The sequence below is a fragment of the Nerophis lumbriciformis genome, linkage group LG36 (assembly GCF_033978685.3).
Source record: "Nerophis lumbriciformis linkage group LG36, RoL_Nlum_v2.1, whole genome shotgun sequence".
Taxonomy (NCBI): domain Eukaryota; kingdom Metazoa; phylum Chordata; class Actinopteri; order Syngnathiformes; family Syngnathidae; genus Nerophis; species Nerophis lumbriciformis.
The window spans coordinates 16,700,001-16,722,500 of record NC_084583.2 but is presented as its reverse complement, the minus strand read 5'-3'; the positions used below and the strand labels follow the sequence as shown (position 1 = coordinate 16,722,500).

Sequence of the window (22,500 nt, the reverse complement as noted above, 5' to 3'; positions counted from 1 at the left end):
AGATTCTCTCTGCATCATATCTCATTACATCCATTGCACTGATCGCCGTTAGTGCGTATCTGTGCCAGTTAGCGAGTACCTTCCCCACATGCTAACTATACACTTCATAAATCGCATTGCGAGCGCTTATTGACTATATCTGCATTCTCTCCTCCTACTTTTAAGAATGTTGTAATAATCATCATACATTCTTTTCATACACGAAAGGTAAACAAAGTAAACGGGCCGCGCTCGCTATTTTGCGATCCTCCCTGCACGAGCTCCATCAACTTCATATGTACAAGTTTGCACACGCTTTAATCCACGCCAGCCTGGAGTGGATGGTTCGTGCACACAGCCAGAGTGGAAGTGGAAGAGTGCGACTGAGAGAGCCGACAGCAGCTCTGCTGGTCAATGAGGTACAACTAATTAATTTCAGCTTTGTGTTTGCATAAGAGCGCCCGTGCTCCATTAAAACGCTGGCAGGGAACCCGCGAGCTGACTGGGGGAACACAACAAATAGTGTGAGCGCTTTAGGCGGACAACAAACAATTTAACTTTTGCTGCTTCTTCTTTTGACTGTTTTTTTCAGGACGTGATTACTTTTGTTGCTGCCTTTAGTCTGTTGACGGTCATCGCATCACTGATAGTACCAAGTGTGTTGTTGCACGATCCTTCAAAATGTGAGTGTGGATGGTCCACTGAGAGGAGGGTAGAACGACTTATTGCCATCAAAGATGGCAGCAGGACAAAAATGCATGAATAAAATACAGGTGGCGCAGTGGAAGTACAGTATAAACAATAACAGGTCAAAATGAAGACATAAATGTGTGTACAGCTAGCAGGGCAACGGTGAAAAACGTTGGTACCACGAGTCAGAGTCGTGTCTGAGGAGAGTACGAAAGCTCCGCTCCCAGTCAATGGAACGCTCTCCCTGACCACCTGAGGGCACCACAGACTGTGGATGCTTTTAAAAAAGGCTTAAAAACCCTTCTTTTTTAGATATATGTGTGCTAGTTCTAGCTATTAAAGTTAAAAGTACCAATGATTGTCACACACACACTAGGTGTGGCGAGATTATTCTCTGCATTTGACCCATCACCCTTGATCACCCCCTGGGAGGTGAGGGGAGCAGTGGGCAGCAGCGGTGGCCGCGCTCGGGAATCATTTTGGTGATTTAACCCCCAATTCCAACCCTTGATGCTGAGTGCCAAGCAGGGAGGTAATGGGTCCCATTTTTATAGTCTTTGGTATGACTCGGCCGGGGTTTGAACTCACAACCTACCGATCTCAGGGCGGACACTCTAACCACTAGGCCACTGAGTAGGCTCTTCTAGTTTTGTTTTGTTTTTTTACTATTTACTTTACTTGTTGGGGGCAGCTATTTGTGGTTCTAGCGTTGTTGTTTTGTTTGTTTGTTTGTTTTTTTAAATGCACTGTAGCACTTTGAGGTTGTTTGCTCAACGTAAAGTGCTTTTACAAATAATATCTATTATTATTACTACGGACAACTGAGTTTCAGGCGAGCTCCTCAGTGATTGGTCCAAAGCAGGCGTGCCCATTAGGTGGAGGAGGGTGTGTCAGTTCATCGCCAGCCAGGCATTCCAAAAATAGACCTAATTAAAGCTGCAAGCAGCGTTGGTCGGGCCCGCGTATTTGGCAGGTGCTAGTCCTAAGTGTCCCAATACTTTTGTCTACTTTTAGTCTGAAGTGTCCCAAGACTTTTGTCTAGTGTACCTACCTTGTCTGCATTGTGTGGGCACGTTGGTGCTTCCTGCTTTTAAGCAGCCATCTTAAAAAAACAGCAGCGCAGCAGCATCAGCGCAGCGGGTCTTTGAAGGGTCATAAAATCAAAACCGGAGCAGTTAGAAAAAAAAGCGCTTCTGTCATTGTAATCACAAGGGTTCAATCTCTCTCCTGTGTTAGTTTGAAGGCGAAACGACAAACGCGCTCAGAGGAGTTCGTTTTTGAAGGAAGGTGACCGGTTTTTACAAAAAAATTGTTTTGAAGGGGGAATAGCAAACTTCCTGTTGATTTTTGCTGGGGGTTGTCAATTTATGAGGGTTAGGGTTAGGGTTATGGGTTAGGGTTATGGGTTATATGTAGGTCTAAGTGAGACCTACATATAGGTTTTTGTTTCATGTCTCTCCAACCTTCCCAGTGGGAGTTACAGGCAGTTTTGTCAGTTTTTTCATCCGAGGAGCAGTTTTTTCTCCGTTTTATTCAAAAATTGCTCTAGAGCGCAATTTTTAAATTTGGGGTTAGGTTTTTTTATTAGATCACAATTTTTGCCAGTCCTGATGTGTGCGTTCAGTTTGGTGAGTTTTGAAGCGTGTTAAGGGGGTCAAATTACAGCTCAAAGAGGCAAAAGTGACTGTTTTTAGTACTTTTTTGTCTTGAAGGGGGAATAGCCAATTTCCAAGATCTATTATGAAATCTAGGTCTAAGTCAGACCTACATAAAGGTTTTTGTTTCATGTCTCTCCGACCTTTCTAGTGGGAGTTACAGGCAGTCTAGTTTTTTTTCCCTAGGGGGTGCTAGAGCGCAATTTTGAGTTTTGGGGTTTGGTTTTTTGATAAAAAGTTTTGCCGTTTATTACTGATGTGTGTGTAAAATGTGGTGAGTTTTGAAGCATGCTAAGGGGGTCAAATTACAGCGCAAAGTTGCGGAAGAATAATAATAATAAAACCTTAGAAAAACAATAGGTCCTTATGTCCCATTGCATAAGGACTCCCTTCGGGAGTCCTTTTGCAATGGGCCATGCGGGCCCTAAAAATGATGGATCATCAATCTTCACCAAGATGTCACTTTGAACCCAGGAGCAGTGAGATCAGAGATAACCAAAGATAATCTTCTCTATTCAACTATTTTCTGTAAAATACGGCAAATCGCACAATAAAATAATTCCTCATTGGTGTTTGCATATTGTGGACTACATGCACCAAATTATATGGCAATCTGAAACATTTGAAACAGTAGCATGTAGGCATACCTTGGTAAAAGCATGCTCTACTTATTTTCACCAGTTCAACCATTGCTAGCGTTGGTTTTAGTCTTTGTTTTCTGATAGTACTGACAATAACCATATGATTGCCATTTGACCGAGCATGGTTCGTGTCTGCGGACGCCTGGGAGCGACGTGCGGGGGAGAAGCTTTTAGACGGGGCCGTTACGTTTACCCTTATCACTTCGCCAGCGCCGACACCCGGGAGCCGCGGGGGCTCGTCAAGGAGTCAGCTCCTGGCCGACCGCCCAGAGGTTCCATCCCCCGTCCCTACATCCGCCCACACCTTCACTCCCGTCTGCACCTCCAACTGCCCCTGAGCAAGGCACCCTGCTATCATGCAGGGAGTGTTCCTTCATAACAACTCCGGGTCAGTCTTTTTTAGAGATGGCCTCCTCCTCACTGAATTTGTCCCTGTCACGTCTGAGCCACACAATCAGTCCTCCTCACTTCCCCAGGATTAGCAGTGCTTGTTGAAAAGCCTAACAATTTGTAATTTTTCTTTCAAAAGAGCTCTTTTTTAAATCAACACAATTTTTTTTTTTTTTTTTTTCTTTTAAAGCAATTTTAAAGTTTTTAATTGTACCTATTTATCTGGGGGAAAAGGATGAAAAAGCAATTATTTATTCGGTATTCTTTTTTTATCACTTATTAATTCATAATAATTTATTTTGTTGAAAAACCTAATAAAAAACTATCTTTTTAAAAAAAAGGCTATTTTTGAAATCAACACTAAATGTTTTTTTTTTTAACAATTTTAAAGTTTTTTATTTTACCCATTTATGTGGAAAAAAAGGACAAAAATACAATTATTTTTTTTCTGTATTCTTTTTTGTTTTATCACTCGTATATTAATAATAATTTAATTTTGTTGAAAAGCCTAGTTATATACGTTTTTGTTTTTTTTCATAAGGGCTTTCTTTTAAATCAACACAAACAAGTTGTTTGTTATTTTTAACAATTTTTAACTCATTTATCGGGAAAAAATGACAAAAATACAATGATTTATTTTGTCTTCTTTTTTGTTTTAACGCTCACATATTAATAATTACTTATTTTGTTGAAAAGCCTAATAAAACAGTTTTTCAAAAAGGCTCTTTTTTAAATCAACACTAAAAAGTGTTTTTTTTTTATTTAAGGTTTTTATTTGACCCATTTATATGGAAAAAAGGACACCAATTCATTGATTTATTCTGTGTTTGTTTTTGTTTTATCATTCATATATTAATAATAATTAATTTTGTAGAAAAGCCTAATAATTTGTAATCTTTCTTTCAAAAGAGCTCTTTTTTAAATCAACACAATTTTTATTTTTTTATTTCTTTTAAAACAATTTTAAAGTTTTTAATTGTACCTATTTATCTGGGGAAAAAGGACGAAAAAGCAATTATTTATTCGGTATTCTTTTTTTTAATCACTTATTAATTCATAATAATTTATTTTGTTGAAAAACCTAATAAAAAACTATCTTTTTTTTAAAAAAGGCTCTTTTTGAAATCAACACTAAATGTTTTTTTTTTTCAGTTTTTTTTTTTTTTACAATTTTAAAGTTTTTTATTTTACCCATTTATGTGGAAAAAAGACGAAAATACAATGATTTCTTCTGTATTCTTTTTTGTTTTATCACTCGTATATTAATAATAATTTAATTTTGTTGAAAAGCCTAGTTATAAACGTTTTTGTTTTTTTTCATAAGGGCTGTCTTTTAAATCAACACAAAAAAGTTTTTTTTTGTTAACAATTTAAAAGTTTTTTATTTCACTCATTTATCTGGAAAAAATGACAAAAATACAATGATTTAGTTTGTATTCTTTTTTTTTTAACACTCACATATTAATAATTACTTATTTTGTTGAAAAGCCTAATAAAACAGTTTTTCAAAATCAACACTAAAAAGTGTTTTTTTTTATTTAAGGTTTTTATTTTACCCATTTATATGGAAAAAAGGACACCAATTCATTGATTTATTCTGTGTTTGTTTTTGTTTCTTCATTCATATATTAATAATAATTAATTTTGTTGAAAAGCCTAATAATTTGTAATTTTTCTTTCAAAAGAGCTCTTTTTTAAATCAACACAATGTTTTTTTTAAACAATTTTAAAGTTTTTAATTGTACCTATTTATCTGGGAAAAAAGGACGAAAAAGCAATGATTTATTCGGTATTCTTTTTTGTTTTATCACTTGTTCATTAATAATAATTTATTTTGTTCAAAAAACTAATAAAAAACTATCTTTTAAAAAAAAGGCTTTTTTGAAATCAACACTAACAGTGTTTTTTTTCCTGTTTTTTTTAACAATTTTAAAGTTTTTTATTTTACCCATTTACGTGAAAAAAAAGGACACAAATACAATGATTTTTTTTTCTGTATTATTTTTTGTTTTATCACTCATATGTTTATAATAATTTATTTTGTTAAAAAGTCTAGTAAAAAAGTTTTGGTGTGTTTTCATTTTTTCCAAAAAAAAGCTCTTTTTTAAATCAGCACTAAAAAGTGCTGTTGTTTTTTTAAACAATTTTAACGTTTTTTATTTTACCCATTTATCTGAAAAAAAAAGACAAAAATAAAAGTATATATTCTGTGTTATTTTTTGTTTTATCACTCATAAATTTATAATAATTTTTCAAAAAGGCTCTTTGAAATCAACACTAAAAGTGTATTTTTTATTATTTTTTTTCTAATTTTAAAGTTTTTTATTTTACCCATTTATCTGGAAAAAAAGGATTTCCCCAGGATTAGCAGTGCTGATCTACTGATGGACAATCTCAAGGCGGGGAGCCCAATTACTCCCAGGCTCCTGAAGCAGCTGAGCACCCTGAAGGAGGGCGGACATGACCTTTCCTGCTGCAGGTTGCAATAAAGCAGAAGGGGTTATGTTGCATGCTGCTTTGTAATCCTGAGAGTTGCTGCTCTTCAATAAAGGCAGCAGATTAGATGCAGAATTAAGGTTGTTTCTCTAGATTGGAAGGAAATACAGGAAAAATCCAAATAAAACACTTTTTTTTTTTCAAAAGGGCTCTCTTTTAAGTCCACACTAAAAAGTGTTATTTTTAAAACAATGTTAAAGTTTTTTTAATTTCACCCATTTATTTGGAAAAAAAGACGAAAATACAATGATTTATTCTGTATTCTTTTTTGTTTTATCACTCGTATATTAATAATAATTTAATTTTGTTGAAAAGCCTAGTTATAAAAGTTTTAGTTTTTTTTCCATAAGGGCTTTCTTTTAAATCAACACAAACAAGTTTTTTTTTTTTTTTAACAATTTAAAAGTTTTTTATTTCACTCATTTATCTGGAAAAAATTACAAAAATACAATGATTTATTTTGTCTTCTTTTTTGTTTTAACGCTCACATATTAATAATTACTTATTTTGTTGAAAAGCCTAATAAAACAGTTTTTCAAAACGGCTCTTTTTTAAATCAACACTAAAAAGTGATTTTTTTTAATTTAAGGTTTTTATTTTATCCATTTATATCGAAAAAAGGACACCAATTCATTGATTTATTCTGTGTTTGTTTTTGTTTTATCATTCATATATTAATAATAATTAATTTTGTTGAAAAGCCTGATAATTTGTAATTTTTCTTTCAAAAGAGCTCTTTTTTAAATCAACACAATATTTTTTTTTTTAAACAATTTTAAAGTTTTTAACTGTACCTATTTATCTGGGAAAAAAGGACGAAAAAGCAATGATTTATTTGGTATTCTTTTTTGTTTTATCACTTGTTCATTAATAATATTTTATTTTGTTGAAAAAACTAATAAAAAACTATCTTTTTAAAAAAAGGCTTTTTTTTAAATCAACACTAACAGTGTTTTTTTTTCTGTTTTTTTTAACAATTTTAAAGTTTTTTATTTTACCCATTTATGTAGAAAAAAATGACAAAAATACAGTGATTTATTTTGTATTATTTTTTGTTTTAACACTCACATATTAATAATTACTTATTTTGTTGAAAAGCCTAATAAAACAGTTTTTCAAAAGGGCTCTTTTTAAATCAACACTAAAAGGTGATTTTTTTTATTTAAGGTTTTTATTTCATCCATTTATATGGAAAAAAGGACACCAATTCATTGATTTATTCTGTGTTTGTTTTTGTTTTATCATTCATATATTAATAATAATTAATTTTGTAGAAAAGCCTAATAATTTGTAATGTTTCTTTCAAAAGAGCTCTTTTTTAAATCAACACAATTTTTATTTTTTTTTTAAACAATTTTAAAGTTTTTAATTGTACCTATTTATCTGGGAAAAAAGGACAAAAAAGCAATGATTTATTCGGTATTCTTTTTTGTTTTATCACTTATTCATTAATAATAATTTATTTTGTTCAAAAAACTAATAAAAAACTATCTTTTAAAAAAAAGGCTTTTTTTAAATCAACACTTACAGTGTTTTTTTTCCAGTTTTTTTTTTAACAATTTTAAAGTTTTTTATTTTACCCATTTACGTGGAAAAAAAGGACAAAAATACAATGATTTTTTTTTCTGTATTATTTTTTGTTTTATCACTCATATGTTTATAATAATTTATTTTGTTAAAAAGCCTAGTAAAAAAGTTTTGGTGTGTTTTCTTTTTTTCCAAAAAAAAGCTCTTTTTTAAATCAGCACTAAAAAGTGTTGTTTTTTTTAAACAATTTTAACGTTTTCTATTTTACCCATTTATCTGGAAAAAAGGACAAAAATAAAATTATATATTCTGTGTTATTTTTTGTTTTATCACTTATAAATTTATAATAATTTTTCAAAAAGGCTCTTTGAAATCAACACTAAAAGTGTATTATTTTATTTTATTTTTCTAATTTTAAAGTTTTTTATTTTACCCATTTATCTGGAAAAAAAGGACTTCCCCAGGATTAGCAGTGCTGATCTACTGATGGACAATCTCAAGGCGGGGAGCCCAATTACTCCCAGGCTCCTGAAGCAGCTGAGCACCCTGAAGGAGGGCGGACATGACCTTTCCTGCTGCAAGTTGCAATAAAGCAGAAGGGGTCCCTGAAGGACACACCGGTGATTGGACTCCATGTGTCTGTTCCCTACGCACACATGTGACTTCCTCTGAATGTCGCAATAATCATAATAATCATCATAATAATCATAATGTTGCACATTTGAAATATGAATCAGCTGTTCTGCTGTAAGATGACTTCAAGTTCCTGCACTTTATGTCAAGGCATTTAGAAAAGTATGAATGTTGTCATTGATCAGGTCTTTGTAGTCTCAGGACATTAATCATCACAACTGGACTGTTTGGTTTGTACTAGAAGATGTTTCACCTCTCACCTGAGTACACTTCATCCCTTCATGATCATAGTCTTAGATTGTTACATCTAGTCTTAGACCTAGATTGGTCAGATGTAGTCTTAGACTTAGATTGTTACATCTAGTCTTGGACGTAGATTGGTCACATCTAGTCTTAGACTTACATTGGTCACATCTAGTCTGAGACTTAGATTGGTCACATGTAGTATTAGACTTAGATTGGTCACATCTAGTCTTAGACTTAGATCGGTCACATTTAGTCTTAGACATAGATTGTTACATCTAGTCTTAGACTTAGATTGGTCACATCTACTCTTAGACTTAGATCAGTCACATCTAGTCTTAGACTTAGATTGGTCACATTTAGTATTAGACTTAGATTGGTCACATCTAGTCTTAGACTTAGATCGGTCACATTTAGTCTTAGACATAGATTGTTACATCTAGTCTTAGACTTAGATTGGTCACATCTACTCTTAGACTTAGATCAGTCACATCTAGTCTTAGACTTAGATTGGTCACATTTAGTATTAGACTTAGATTGGTCAGATCTAGTCTTAGACTTAGATTGGTCACATCTCGTCTTAGACTTAGATCGGTCACATCTAGTCTTAGACTTAGATTGTTACATCTAGTCTTAGACTTAGATTTTTACATCTAGTCTTAGACTTAGATCGGTCACATCTAATCTTAGACTTAGATCGGTCACATCTAGTCTTAGACTTAGATTGTTACATCTAGTCTTGGACTTAGATTGGTCACATCTAGTCTTAGACTTAGATTGTTTCATCTAGTCTTGGACTTAGATTGGTCACATCTAGTCTTAGACTTAGTTTGGTCACATCTAGTCTTAGACTTAGATTGTTACATCTAGACTTAGACTTAGATTGGTCACATCTAGTCTTAGACTTAGATTGGTCACATCTAGTCTTAGACTTACATTGGTCACATCTAGTCTTAGACTTAGATTGTTACATCTAGTCTTGGACTTAGATTGGTCACATTTAGTATTAGACTTAGATTGGTCAGATCTAGTCTTAGACTTAGATTGTTACACCTAGTATTAGACTTAGATTGGTCAGATGTAGTCTAAGACCTAGATTGGTCACATCTAGTCTTACACTTAGATTGGTCACATATAGTCTTACACTTAGATTGGTCACATATAGTCTTAGACTTAGATTGGTCACATCTAGTTTCAGACTTAGATTGGTCACATCTAGTAGTAGACTTAGATTGGTCACATCTAGTCTTAGACTTAGATTGGTCACATCTAGACTTAGACTTTGATTGGTCACATCTAGTCTTCGACTTATATTGGTCACATCTAGTCTTAGACTTAGATTGGTCACAGCTAGTCTTAGACTTAGATTGGCCCCATCTAGTGTTAGACTTAGATGGGTCCCATCTAGTGTTGGACTTAGATTGGTCAGATCAGGTTTTAGACTTAGATTGGTCACATCTAATCTTAGATTTAGATTGGTCAGATCTAGTCTTAGACTTAGATTGGTCACATCTAGTCTTAGACTTAATTGGTCACATCTATTCTTAGACTTAGATTGGTCACAGCTAGTCTTAGACTTAGATTAATCAGATCTTGTTTTGGACTTAGATTGGTCCCATCAAGTCTTAGACTTAGATAGGTACCATTTAGTATTAGACTTAGATTGGTCCCATCTCGTCTTAGTCTTAGATTGGTCAGATATAGTCTTAGAATTAGATCGGTCAGATCTTGTCCAGCGGCTGGTGCCAAAATCCCAAATATTTATACTCCAAAACCAGGAGGGTGTGCCTGGGCAAGGATGGTTTTGCTCTATGGTAGTGAGAAAACCAACTGTTGAGATGCAAACAAACAATCCTAACTGTCAAAGTCAACAACAGTGGTTGAAGTGTGATTTCCCCTGGTGAGCATTGAGGTTTGGTGTGGCAGAACCATCTCTACTACCACTCCAAAATAGTCGGAACCTCCACGTTAGCATTTTATAAAAGTAGAACAAATTAATGGAGAGAACTTCCTTTTTTGTTTGTTGTTTTTGCCTTTTCATATTTGAGACAATTTTATTCAACAAAATGATTACAATTACTTTAGGGTTTTGTAAATTGGTAAAAGCAAAAGAAATGGACTAAATAGTCATTTTTGGTGAGGGAAAGCCAATTATTTTAAGAGAACGGTGTCCAGGATGACAGTTTTATTGTGTGTTAATCCTATATTTTGTAAATATTTTAATGTTTTTTATAAGAATATTTAGCATGTTATTATTGTTTTGTAAAATATAAAAAAAGAAAGAAACATACAAGATATTAAACAATACTTTTACATAAGCATGTTAGATCATTGGAAGCTAACTTTTTAGAAAACTGCGCCCAGGGGGAAGATTGTATACGGTTTTAAAATGTGTTTTCATATATGTATACAATTGATTTAAAAAAATATATATATATTAAATATAATTAAAAAAAAAAGTTTTAATAATTGTAATGTTTTTATATTTTTTATATATTTTTAAATAATGTTAATGTATGTTGTTTTTTTTAGCATTGTACCATGTTTTAAATACATTTTTAATATTTTAATTTAGCATGTTCTATTGTTATTTTGTAAAATTGCAAAAACAAACAAGATATCCAAATATATTTTCCGTAAGCATTTTAAATGTGTATTAGTTTTTGTTTAAAAGGTATTTTTTTAACATGTTTGGTTGATGTTTAAAATATGTTTTAAATCATTATAATGTATGTTTAAAATACATATATATTGTCAACATTTTATCATGTTTAGCATATACTTTTTAATATTTTTAATTAGCATTTCCTATCATTATTTTTGTAAAATTGCAAAAAAGGCAAAAACAAACAAGATTTTAAAGATCAATTTTCCAAAAGCATTTTTTTGACTTGACTTGACTTGACTTTATTAATTCATGCTTGCAGTGGAGATTTTAGGTCATTGGAAACTAACTTTTTAGAAAACTGTGCCCACTTTGAGGATTTTTCCGTTTAAATGCGTATTTTAATTCATATTTTAATATTTTAATGTTTGTTTGAAATATATTCTTGAAATATATTTTTGCATGTTTTATTATTATGTTATATTATAATATAATATTGTATTACTATAAAAATACACGAGACACTAATTTTCCATAAGCCTTTGTGTGTACAGTATGAATACTTTGCAGTACTAATGTTTTTATGTTTATGTTTTTTTGAAAGTTTTTCGCATTTTGTACAACTTTTTTGTAACTTTTTCCAAAATATATTTTTAGTTTTTATTATTGGGAAACAAATTAATATATATATATATATATATATATATATATATATATATATATATATATATATATATATATATATATATATATATATATATACATATATATATATACACATATATATATACACACATATATATATATATATATATATATATATATATATATATATATATATATATATATATATATATATATATATATATATATATGTATAAAAGCATTTTAGAATAAATTAAATGTATTTGATTAAAATGTGTGATATTTGGTAATAAACCCATTACATAAAAAGGCCTTATTATTACTACACAATTCCTTAATTTATCCTTTTTGGTTATCGGGCCTTTTCCGGGAGTTCTTCTGATTTCTGATCGGCTTACATTCCAGGCGTAAACTCACATTTAGAGTTCTTAGTCACTTTGGCATGCTCATGGCGTAACTTGCAAATGAGTTTTCATGTCAATAATGTGCTTTTAAACTCTTTCAAAGTGGGAGTTGTGTGTTCTTGCAGTGGAGCAAATCGAGTCTTGACTGTAGCGAAAGAACCAGGTCACATTAACGAGGACCGCATCCTTCTTGTGGTACATGTGAGGAGGTCCTCTCCCACCATCACAAGACACCAGTAGCTCCAAGAGGACGGTGCTCTCCGTCACCATGGAGACAAGCGCAGCCAGCACCTAACAACGCTATTTTTGGAGCTGCGCAAAGAGCTTCGCTCTCCGTCCTTCTTCCAATTGAAGCAGCACTTTGACATTTTTGCAGGGACACTTTTCATGCAAGTGTGAGTACATGCGGGCGTGTGGCATCACTATGTTGCATGCTGCTTTGTAATCCTGAGAGTTGCTGCTCTTCAATAAAGGCAGCAGATTAGACGCAGAATAAAGGTCGTTTCTCTAGATTGGAAGGAAATACACGAAAAATCCTAATAAAACATGTTTTGTTTTGTTTTTTCCAAGAGGGCTCTCTTTTAAATCCACACTAAAAAGTGTTATTTTTAAAACAATTTTTAAGTGTTTTTATTTTACCCATTTATCTGGAAAAAAAAGACGAAAAAATACAATGATTTATTGTGAATTATTTTTTGTTTTATCACTCATATATTAATAACAATTTAATTTTGTTGAAAAGCCTAATAAAAAAAGTTTTTTTTTTTTTTTTTCCATAAAGGCTTTCTTTTAAATCAACACTAAAAAGTTGTTGTTGTTTTTTAACAAATTAAAAGTTGTTTTATTTCACTCATTTATCTGCAAAAAATGACAAAAATGCAATGATTTATTTTGTGTTCTTTTTTGTTTTAACACTCACATATTAATAATTATTTATTTTGTTGGAAAGCCTAATAAAAAAGTTTTTCAAAAGGGCTCTTTTTTAAATCAACATTAAAAAGTGTTGTTGTTTTTATTTAAGGTGTTTATTTGACCCATTTTGTTTTTGTTTTATCACTCATATATTAATAATAATTAATTTTGTTGAAAAGCCTAATAAAAAAAGTTTTTTTTTTTTTTCCAAAAGAGCTCTTTTTTAAATCAACACAATTTATTGTTTTCATTATTATTTTTTTTAACAAATTTAAAGGTTTTAATTTTACCCATTTATATTATACATACATTTTTTTTAAACATTTCTATCACCCATATATTAATAATAATTTATTTTGTTTAAAAGCCTAATCATTTTTTATTTTATTTTTCAAAAGGACTCTTTTTTTAGACCAACACTAAAAGCTTTTTATTTTTTTAAATTGTTAAAGTTTATTCTTTTGTCACTCATATATTGATAATAATGTATTTTGTTGAAAAGCCTAATACCATTTTTTTTCAAAAGAGCTCTTTTTTTAAATCAACAAAATTTTTTTTTTAAATTTTTTAACAATTTTAAAGTTTTTAATTTTACCCATTTATCTGGAAAAAAGGACAAAGTCACTCATATGTTTCTAATAATGTATTGTGTTGAAAAGCCTAATAAAAGACTATCTTTTTCAAAAAGGCTCTTTTTGAAATCAACACTAAAAGTGTTTTTTGTTTTGTTTTGTTTTTTAACAATTTTAAAGTTTTTTATTTTACCCATTTATCTGGAAAAAAGGACGAACATACAATGATTTATTCTGTATTATTTTTTGTTTTATCACTCATATGTTTATAATAATTTATTTTGTTGAAAAGCTTATAAAAAAGTGTTGGTGTTTTTAAACAATTTTAAAGTTTTTTATTTTACCAATTTATCTGGAAAAAAGGACAAAACTACAATTATTTATTCTGTGTTCTTTTTTGTTTTATCACTCATATATTTACAATAATTTACTTTGTTGAAAAACTTAATAAAAAAACTACCTTTTTCAAAAAGGCTCTTTTTGAAATCAACACTAAGAATGTTTTTTTTTTAAAACAATTTTAAAGTTTTTTTTACCCATTTATCTGGAGAAAAGTACATAAATACAATGATTTATTCTGTATTTATTTTTTGTTTTATAACTCATATGTTTATAATAATTTATTTTGTTGAAAAGTGTTTTTTTTTTTAAACATTGTTTAAGTTTTTTATTTCATCTATTTATCTGTAATAAAGGACGAAAATACAATGATCTAATTTTTGTTTTTATTTATTTTTTTATCACTCATATATTAATAATAATTTATTTTGTTTAAAAGCCTTTTTTTTCAAAAGGACTCTTTTTTTAGACCAACACTAAAAATTATTTATTTTTAAAAATATTTAAAGTTTTTTTTTTTTTTTTTAACCCATTAATACAATAACTAAATGATAATAATTATACAATTAAGAATTAAAAATACAATTATTTATTTTTCATTTCTTGGTTTTTATTTTACCCATTAACACAATAACTAAATAATAATTAAAGATATATAAATAATAATTAAAATAACATAACTTATTTTGCAATTTTTGGTTTTGAATACCTGCTTAGAATTCCGCATATGGTCAAACAACAAAATTGACCCAAAATGTAATTTGACTGTCAAATTAAAAAAAAAAATTGTGATAAAGCAACAAAATACAAAATAAAATATTTTATTTTAATTATTAATTATATAATAAGTATTAATATTTAATTATTGTATTACCATGTAAATTAAAAAACAAAAAATGCAAAATAAATTATGTTATTTTAATTATTAATGATATTTTTTTTTTTATATTTTGCATTTTTTGTTTTTTATTTTACCCATGAATACAATAAATAAATAATAATAATTATTATATAATTAAAATTAAAATAAAATAATTTATTTTGTATTTTTTGGTTTAATCACAAACAAATATTTTTAATTTGGCAGTCGAATTAAATTTCTGGTCAATTTTGCTGTTTGACTATATGCAGAATTCTAACCAATTATTCACATAGTTTGTTCTGAACTCCTGTTCCATCGCCTGGCTTACGTCACGCTGTCCTTTAAGCTCAACAGCACCCCCGCTGGTTGCGGCAGGTAGCGCGGGGAAGGGAAGGCAGACTTACCGTAGCCGTTGTCCTCCTCCTTGGTTCCATCAATGGTTCCGTCGGCCTGCAGCTGCAGATGGAACCCCTGTCGGCTGTACAGCTTGGTCACGATGCCCTTCAGCTGGGGCTCTGCGGGGGGGCACAAGCGGGGGTCACACGTCAGCACACCAAACGTCCCACTTTACGTCTGCGGGTGTTGTCACCTGGGTCACGGGTGAAGCAGCAACACGTTACTTGTGAGTGCATGGCTGCCGTCAGCGTACGCGGACAACAAGAAGGCGCAGACTGAGGTTCATGTTGGATAAGAGCTAAGTGCTGGCCTCTCCTGTGTGTGGACGCGGTTAACCACACCTTTCCTCTCACTTTTACTCACATTCAACGCTCGCTAAAAGACTTTGTGTCGTCCTACCTTAATGTCCCACGTGTAAATAACCGATAGGACGGCCATGTGTGTGTGCGGGATTTCTCAGGGCTTTAACCTATTAAGGCTTTTTTTATTTGTCTTTGCTATTTGGGCTTATTGGACCCTAATTGGAATAAAAACTAAAAATCATATTTTGGTATGATGTAATTTAGTCCATAAGTACACAAACGTGTACTTCATGTTTAGTGACATGCTAATTCTTATTTTTACACTTTTTTTTCCAATCCCATTAATAATAATAATAATAGATTTTATTTGTAAAAAGCACTTAAAAATAAAAATAAAAAGATGATAAAAAAATAAATAGAAATAAAAACTAGAACAGCCAAATAGCTAAAACTAGTATGCATATATCTAAAAGAAAGGTTTTTAAGCCTTTTTAAAAGCATCCACAGTCTGTGGTTCCCTCAGGTGGTCAGGGAGAGCGTTCCACAGACTCCCATTGTTCGTAGCTTTGCATGTTATACTCTTCTGACACCACCAGATGGCAGCATAAGTGTCCACATAAGTGGCCATAAGACCCCAATTCAGTAGTGTACACAATTTTGGAAATACGACCTACAAGGTGCTGTCCACACATGTGGCCACTAAGCCTTTAGAGGTAGTTTCACAAAAAAAAAAAAAAAACATTCAAGTTGTTCTGTGTAGTGTGGACACAAAGTGGATCAGGTTCACTTCTGTAGATGATTTTAGTCATCATGATTATTCTATCGATTAATCGATTCGATTAATCAGTCCCGGGGTGTATTTCAGTTCAGTTCAGTTTCAGTTGATGTGGAAGATGCATACGATACAATGTCATGCATCACATATGTCCAGTTGTTTCATTACAGCACGTCCGAAAAGGAGTAGGAAGAAGCAGAGCTTATGCAATCCGACCCCTTTTCATACCATAGCAAATGTATCCCGTTTCCTTGTTCTCTGTAACAAAACAGTGAATACATGAATAATATACCATAGTAAGTAAACACATATATGTGAATAATATTTATCTAAAAAATACAATGATTTATACTGTATTCGTTTTTGTTTTATCACTCATATATTAATAATAATTACATTTTGTTGAAAATCCTAATAAATTCAAAAAAAATGTTTTTTCAAAAAGGCTCTCTTTTAAATCAGCACTAAGGAGTTGTTTTTTTTAAACAATTTTATAGTTTTTTTATTTCACTCATTTATCTGGAAAAAATGACAAAAATACAATGATTTAGTGTTCTTTTTTGTTTTAACACTCACATATTATTAATTATTTATTTTGTTTAAAAGTGTAATAAAAACGTTTTTCAAAAGGGCTCTTTTTTAAACTCTAAAAAGTGTTTTTTTTAATTTTTTTTAAGGTTTTTATTTTACCCATTTATATGGAAAACACAAATTCATTGATTTATTCTGTGTTCGTTTTTGTTTTATCACTCATATATTAATAATAGTTTATTTTGTTGAAAAGCTTAATAATTTTTTATTTTTTTTTCAAAAGAGGTCTTTTTTAGTCCAGTCCATAGTGGATCTAACATAATAGTGAGAGTCCAGTCCATAGTGGATCTAACATAATAGTGAGAGTCCAGTCCATAGTGGATCTAACATAATATTGTGAGAGTCCAGTCCATAGTGGATCTAACATAATAGTGTGAGAGTCCAGTCCATAGTGGATCTAACATAATAGTGAAAGTCCAGTCCATAGTGGATCTAACATAATAGTGAGAGTCCAGTCCATAGTGGATCTAACATAATAGTGAGAGTCCAGTCCATATTGGATCTAACATAATAGTGTGAGAGTCCAGTCCATAGTGGATCTAACATAATAGTGAGAGAGTCCAGTCCATAGTGGATCTAACATACTAGTAAGAGTCCAGTCCATAGTGGATCTAACATGATAGTGAGAGAGTCCAGTCCATGGTGGATCTAACATAATAGTAAGAGTCCAGTCCATAGTGGATCTAACATAATAGTGTAAGAGTCCAGTCCATAGTGGATCTAACATAATAGTGAGAGTCCAGTCCATAGTGGATCTAGCATAATAGTGTGAGAGTCCAGTCCATAGTGGATCTAACATAATAGTGAGAGAGTCCAGTCCATAGTGGATCTAACATAATAGTGAGAGTCCAGTCCATAGTGGATCTAGCATAAAAGTGTGAGAGTCCAGTCCATAGTGGATCTAACATAATAGTGAGAGTCCAGTCCATAGTGGATCTAGCATAATAGTGTGAGAGTCCAGTCCATAGTGGATCTAACATAATAGTGAGAGTCCAGTCCATAGTGGATGTAACATAATAGTGAGAGTCCAGTCCATAGTGGATCTAGCATAATAGTGTGAGAGTCCAGTCCATAGTGGATCTAACATAATATTGTGAGAGTCCAGTCCATAGTGGGTCTAACATAATAGTGTGAGAGTCTAGTCCATAGTGGATCTAACATAATAGTAAGAGTCCAGTCCATAGTGGATCTAACATAATAGTGAGAGTCCAGTCCATAGTGGATCTAACATAATAGTGAGAGTCCAGTCCATAGTGGATCTAACATAATAGTGAGAGTCCAGTCCATAGTGGATCTAACATAATAGTGAGAGTCCAGTCCATAGTGGATCTAACATAATAGTGTGAGAGTCCAGTCCATAGTGGATCTAACATAATAGTGAGAGTCCAGTCCATAGTGGATCTAACATAATAGTGAGAGTCCAGTCCATAGTGAATCTAACATAATAGTGAGAGTCCAGTCCATAGTGGATCTAACATAATAGTGTGAGAGTCCAGTCCATAGTGGATATAACGTAATAGTGAGAGTCCAGTCCATAGTGGATCTAACATAATAGTGAAAGTCCAGTCCATAGTGGATCTAACATAATAGTGTGAGAGTCCAGTCCATAGTGGATCTAACATAATAGTGTGAGAGTCCAGTCCATAGTGGATCTAACATAATAGTGTGAGAGTCCAGTCCATAGTAGATCTAACATAATATTGTGTAAAGTGTTTTTTGTTTTGTTTTGTTTTTTAACAATTTTAAAGTTTTTTATTTTACCCATTTATCTGGAAAAAAGGACGAACATACAATGATTTATTCTGTATTATTTTTTGTTTTATCACTCATATTTATAATAATTTATTTAGTTGAAAAGCCTAATAAAAAAGTTTTGGTGTTTTTTCTTCTGTTTTAAAAAAAGGGCTCTTTTTTTAAATCAACACTAAAAAGTGTTTTTTTTCTTCTATTTTTATTTTTTTTATTTTACCCATTCATCTAGAAAAAAGGATGAAATGCAATGATTTATTCGGTATTCTTTTTTGTTTTATCACTTATATATTTATACTAGTTTATTTTGTTGAAAAACCTAATAAAAAACCTGTCTTTTTCAAAAAGGTTCTTTTTGAAAATAAACCTTAAAAGTGTTTTTTTTTTACAATTTTTACAATCCATCAATCTTCTTCCGCTTATCCGAGGTCGAGTCGCGGGGGCAGCAGCCTAAGCAGGGAAGCCCAGACTTCCCTCTCCCCAGCCACTTCGTCCAGCTCTTCCCGGGGGATCCTGAGGCGTTCCCAGGCCAGCCGGGAGACATAGTCCTCCCAACGTGTCCTGGGTCTTCCCTGTGGCCTCCTACCGGTCGGACGTGCCCTAAACACCTCCCTAGGGAGGCGTTCGGGTGACATCCTGACCAGATGCCCGAACCACCTCATCTGGCTCCTCTCCATGTGGAGGAGCAGCGGCTTTACTTACTCATTACTTACTAATTTAATTAAATTAAATTTGTACTTACTAATTTACTTTATAAATTTACATACGCATAAATGTTTTTTCTTTTGTATTATTATTTTTTTAATGAATTAATCAACGTTTATGACAACCTTTTTCCAAAACAATATAGAATGTGAGATATAACAGGATAATGCATACATTTATCATTTGTTTTCAAAACGCTTACAAAAAAAGTGGGACCCCATAAAATTTACTATGGGACCCCATTTTTATGACTTGATGGGGCCCCTGGGACCCCATTTTGAAAATTCCTAGCGCTAACACTGACATAAACATTGCTGCGTGCAAAACAGCTGTGTTCTAATACTAATCAAATATCATCCCGGGGGCCATAGATCATTAATTCCTAGGCCAGATCCGGCCCGCAGGCCTTGACTTTGACACTTAGGACTTAAAAGCTTCTAAAATCGACTCTTAAAAGAGCGACAAAACTCCCGATGGCACATATTTGTCCTTTCCACACGCTTTGTTGCTGTCATTTTAAAACTGGTCTGTGTAGCGTTCACAATCGATTTGATTGGAGAAAAGCTTTGATTTGTATTCTTTATTTTGGTAGCTAAATAATTTAATGATTAACCATATAACTGATCAGAATTTTTAAACTTCAGACTAGAGGTGTTGGAGAATCTTTGGCCACCTCACCATTCCATTACGATTCAGGAGATACGACTCCTTTAATAATACTTTGGAGTGATCGGAACTTTAAATACGCGGACATCGTTTCTGAAATTGAGAGAACATGAGAGCGGTGGCGCATTTTCCATTGATGCACACGTTTAAATATTAAAGATGCACATTTATTATGAAAAAAATAATTAAGGGTTGTTGCAAGCAGAACATGTTTGTATATTTAAACTATCTTCCCTAAATATATTCTGTATTTTGTTTTTTTTGATGAGTATAACTGATCAGAATTGATAAACTTCAGACTCGAGGCGGAAATCTTTGGCCGCCTCATGATTCCATTAATAATCGTTTATTGATGCATCTTTAATTTTTGTTTCACTAAATGAGCGTTTATCACTTGCAACTTTTTTAAAAATGGAGCATTTGTAAACATAACTTCCCAACACATTTATTAAATTAAATAAAATGTGTGCAAAACTGGACCATAAGTGTCCTCAAATAAAGGAGCTGGTCCAATCACTCTGTCTGCATTATTTTATTTTAAGTAAATACACTCCAGACCGCATGGAGTGATCGGAAGTTTAAATATGCGTTTCTGAAATTGAGAGAACATGAGAGCGGTGGCGCGTTTTTTTCTTGCATTTTTCATTGATACCCACGTTTAAATGTTAAAAATGCACATTTATTATGAAAAAAATAATTAAGGGTTATTTCAAGCAGAACATGTTTGTATATTTAAACTATCTTCCCTATATATATTCTGTATTTTGTTTTTTTGATGAGTATAACTGATCAGAATTGATAAACTTCAGACTGGAGGTGGAAATCTTTGGCCGCCTCATGATTCCATTAATAATCGTTTATTGATGCATCTTTAATTTTTGTTTCACTAAATGAGCGTTTATCACTTGCAACTTTTTAAAAATGGAGCATTTGTAAACATAACTTCCCAACACATTTATTAAATTAAATAAAATGTGTGCAAAACTGGACCATAAGTGTCCTCAAATAAAGGAGCTGGTCCAATCACTCTGTCTGCATTATTTTATTTTAAGTAAATACACTCCAGACCACATGGAGTGATCGGAACTTTTAATACGCGGACATCGTTTCTGAAATTGAGAGAACATGAGAGCCGTGGCGCGTTTTTTCTTGCATTTTTCATTGATACCCACGTTTAAATGTTAAAGATGCACATTTATTATGAAAAAAATAATTAAGGGTTATTACAAGCAGAACATGTTTGTATATTTAAACTATCTTCCCTAAATATATTCTGTAGTTGTTGTTTTTTTGATGAGTATAACTGATCAGAATTGATCAACTTCAGACTGGAGGTGGAAATCTTTGGCCGCCTCATGATTCCATTAATAATCGTTTATTGATACATCTTTAATTTTTGTTTCACTAAATGAGCGTTTATCACTTGCAACTTTTTTTTAAATGGAGCATTTGTAAACATAACTTCCCAACACATTTATTAAATTAAATAAAATGTGTGCAAAACTGGACCATAAGTGTCCTCAAATAAAGGAGCTGCTCCGATCACTCTGTCTGCATTATTTTATTTTAAGTTAATACACTCCAGACCGCATGGAGTGATCGGAACTTTAAATACGCGGACATCGTTTCTGAAATTGAGAGAACATGAGAGCGGTGGCGCGTTTTTTCTTGCATTTTTCATTGATACCCACGTTTAAATGTTAAAGATGCACGTTTATTATGAAAAAAATAATTAAGGGTTATTTCAAGCAGAACATGTTTGTATATTTAAACTATCTTCCCTAAATATATTCTGTATTTTGTTTTTTTGATGAGCATAACTGATCAGAATTGATAAACTTCAGACTCGAGGTGGAAATCTTTGGCCGCCTCATGATTCCATTAATAATCGTTTATTGATACATCTTTAATTTTTGTTTCACTAAATGAGCGTTTATCACTTGCAACTTTTTTAAAAATGGAGCATTTGTAAACATAACTTCCCAACACATTTATTAAATTAAATAAAATGTGTGCAAAACTGGACCATAAGTGTCCTCAAATAAAGGAGCTGCTCCGATCACTCTGTCTGCATTATTTTATTTTAAGTAAATACACTCCAGACCGCATGGAGTGATCGGAACTTTTAATATGCGGACATCGTTTCTGAAATTGAGAGAACATGAGAGCGGTTGCGCGTTTTTTTTCTTGCATTTTTCATTGATACACACATTTAAATATTAAAGATGCACATTTATTATGAAACAAATAACAAAGGGTTATTGCATGCAGAACATATTCAAACTATTTTCCCCAAAATACTCATTGAGGCTTTAACGGTGTTTTATCCGATTAATCGAGCAAACTAATCGATGAATGACTAAAGTAACCACTATTGGTGCAGGTTTGATTACCCCTTTTGCCACCCTCGTCACTGCCGCTGTGTCCTTGGGCAAGACACTTGTCGATACTGGCTTTCACTATATAAAAGCGCTTCGAGTCACCGGAGAAAAAGCGCTATATAAATGTAACTCACCTAACGTGAAAACCTCGTTGGCAAGTTGACTGAGACTTGTTTGGCGCACACCAGAGTTCCGGTGAAAGGAACCGACACACCATTGTTAGTTTGCGCTAGGGTTGATCAATATTTAGGTATCGGTACCGGTACCAAAATGTATTTCGAAACTTTTTGATACTTTTCGGTACTTTCCTAAATAAACGGCCACCACTGAAAACAAAAAGGC

At 32.2% G+C, this 22,500-nt stretch overlaps 1 protein-coding gene across 5 annotated transcripts in view; it reads right to left on the bottom strand.

Annotated features, from left to right (window-relative positions):
• Window positions 1–22,500, bottom strand: part of fgf13a (fibroblast growth factor 13a) — a 339,492-nt gene that overhangs the window by 48,140 nt on the left and 268,852 nt on the right. For all 5 annotated transcript variants that reach the window (XM_061930250.2, XM_072912472.1, XM_072912471.1 and 2 more), the window contains one exon: window positions 14,998–15,108. In XM_061930250.2, the coding sequence (XP_061786234.1) occupies window positions 14,998–15,108 (111 nt within the window). The remainder of the gene's footprint in view (window positions 1–14,997; window positions 15,109–22,500) is intronic.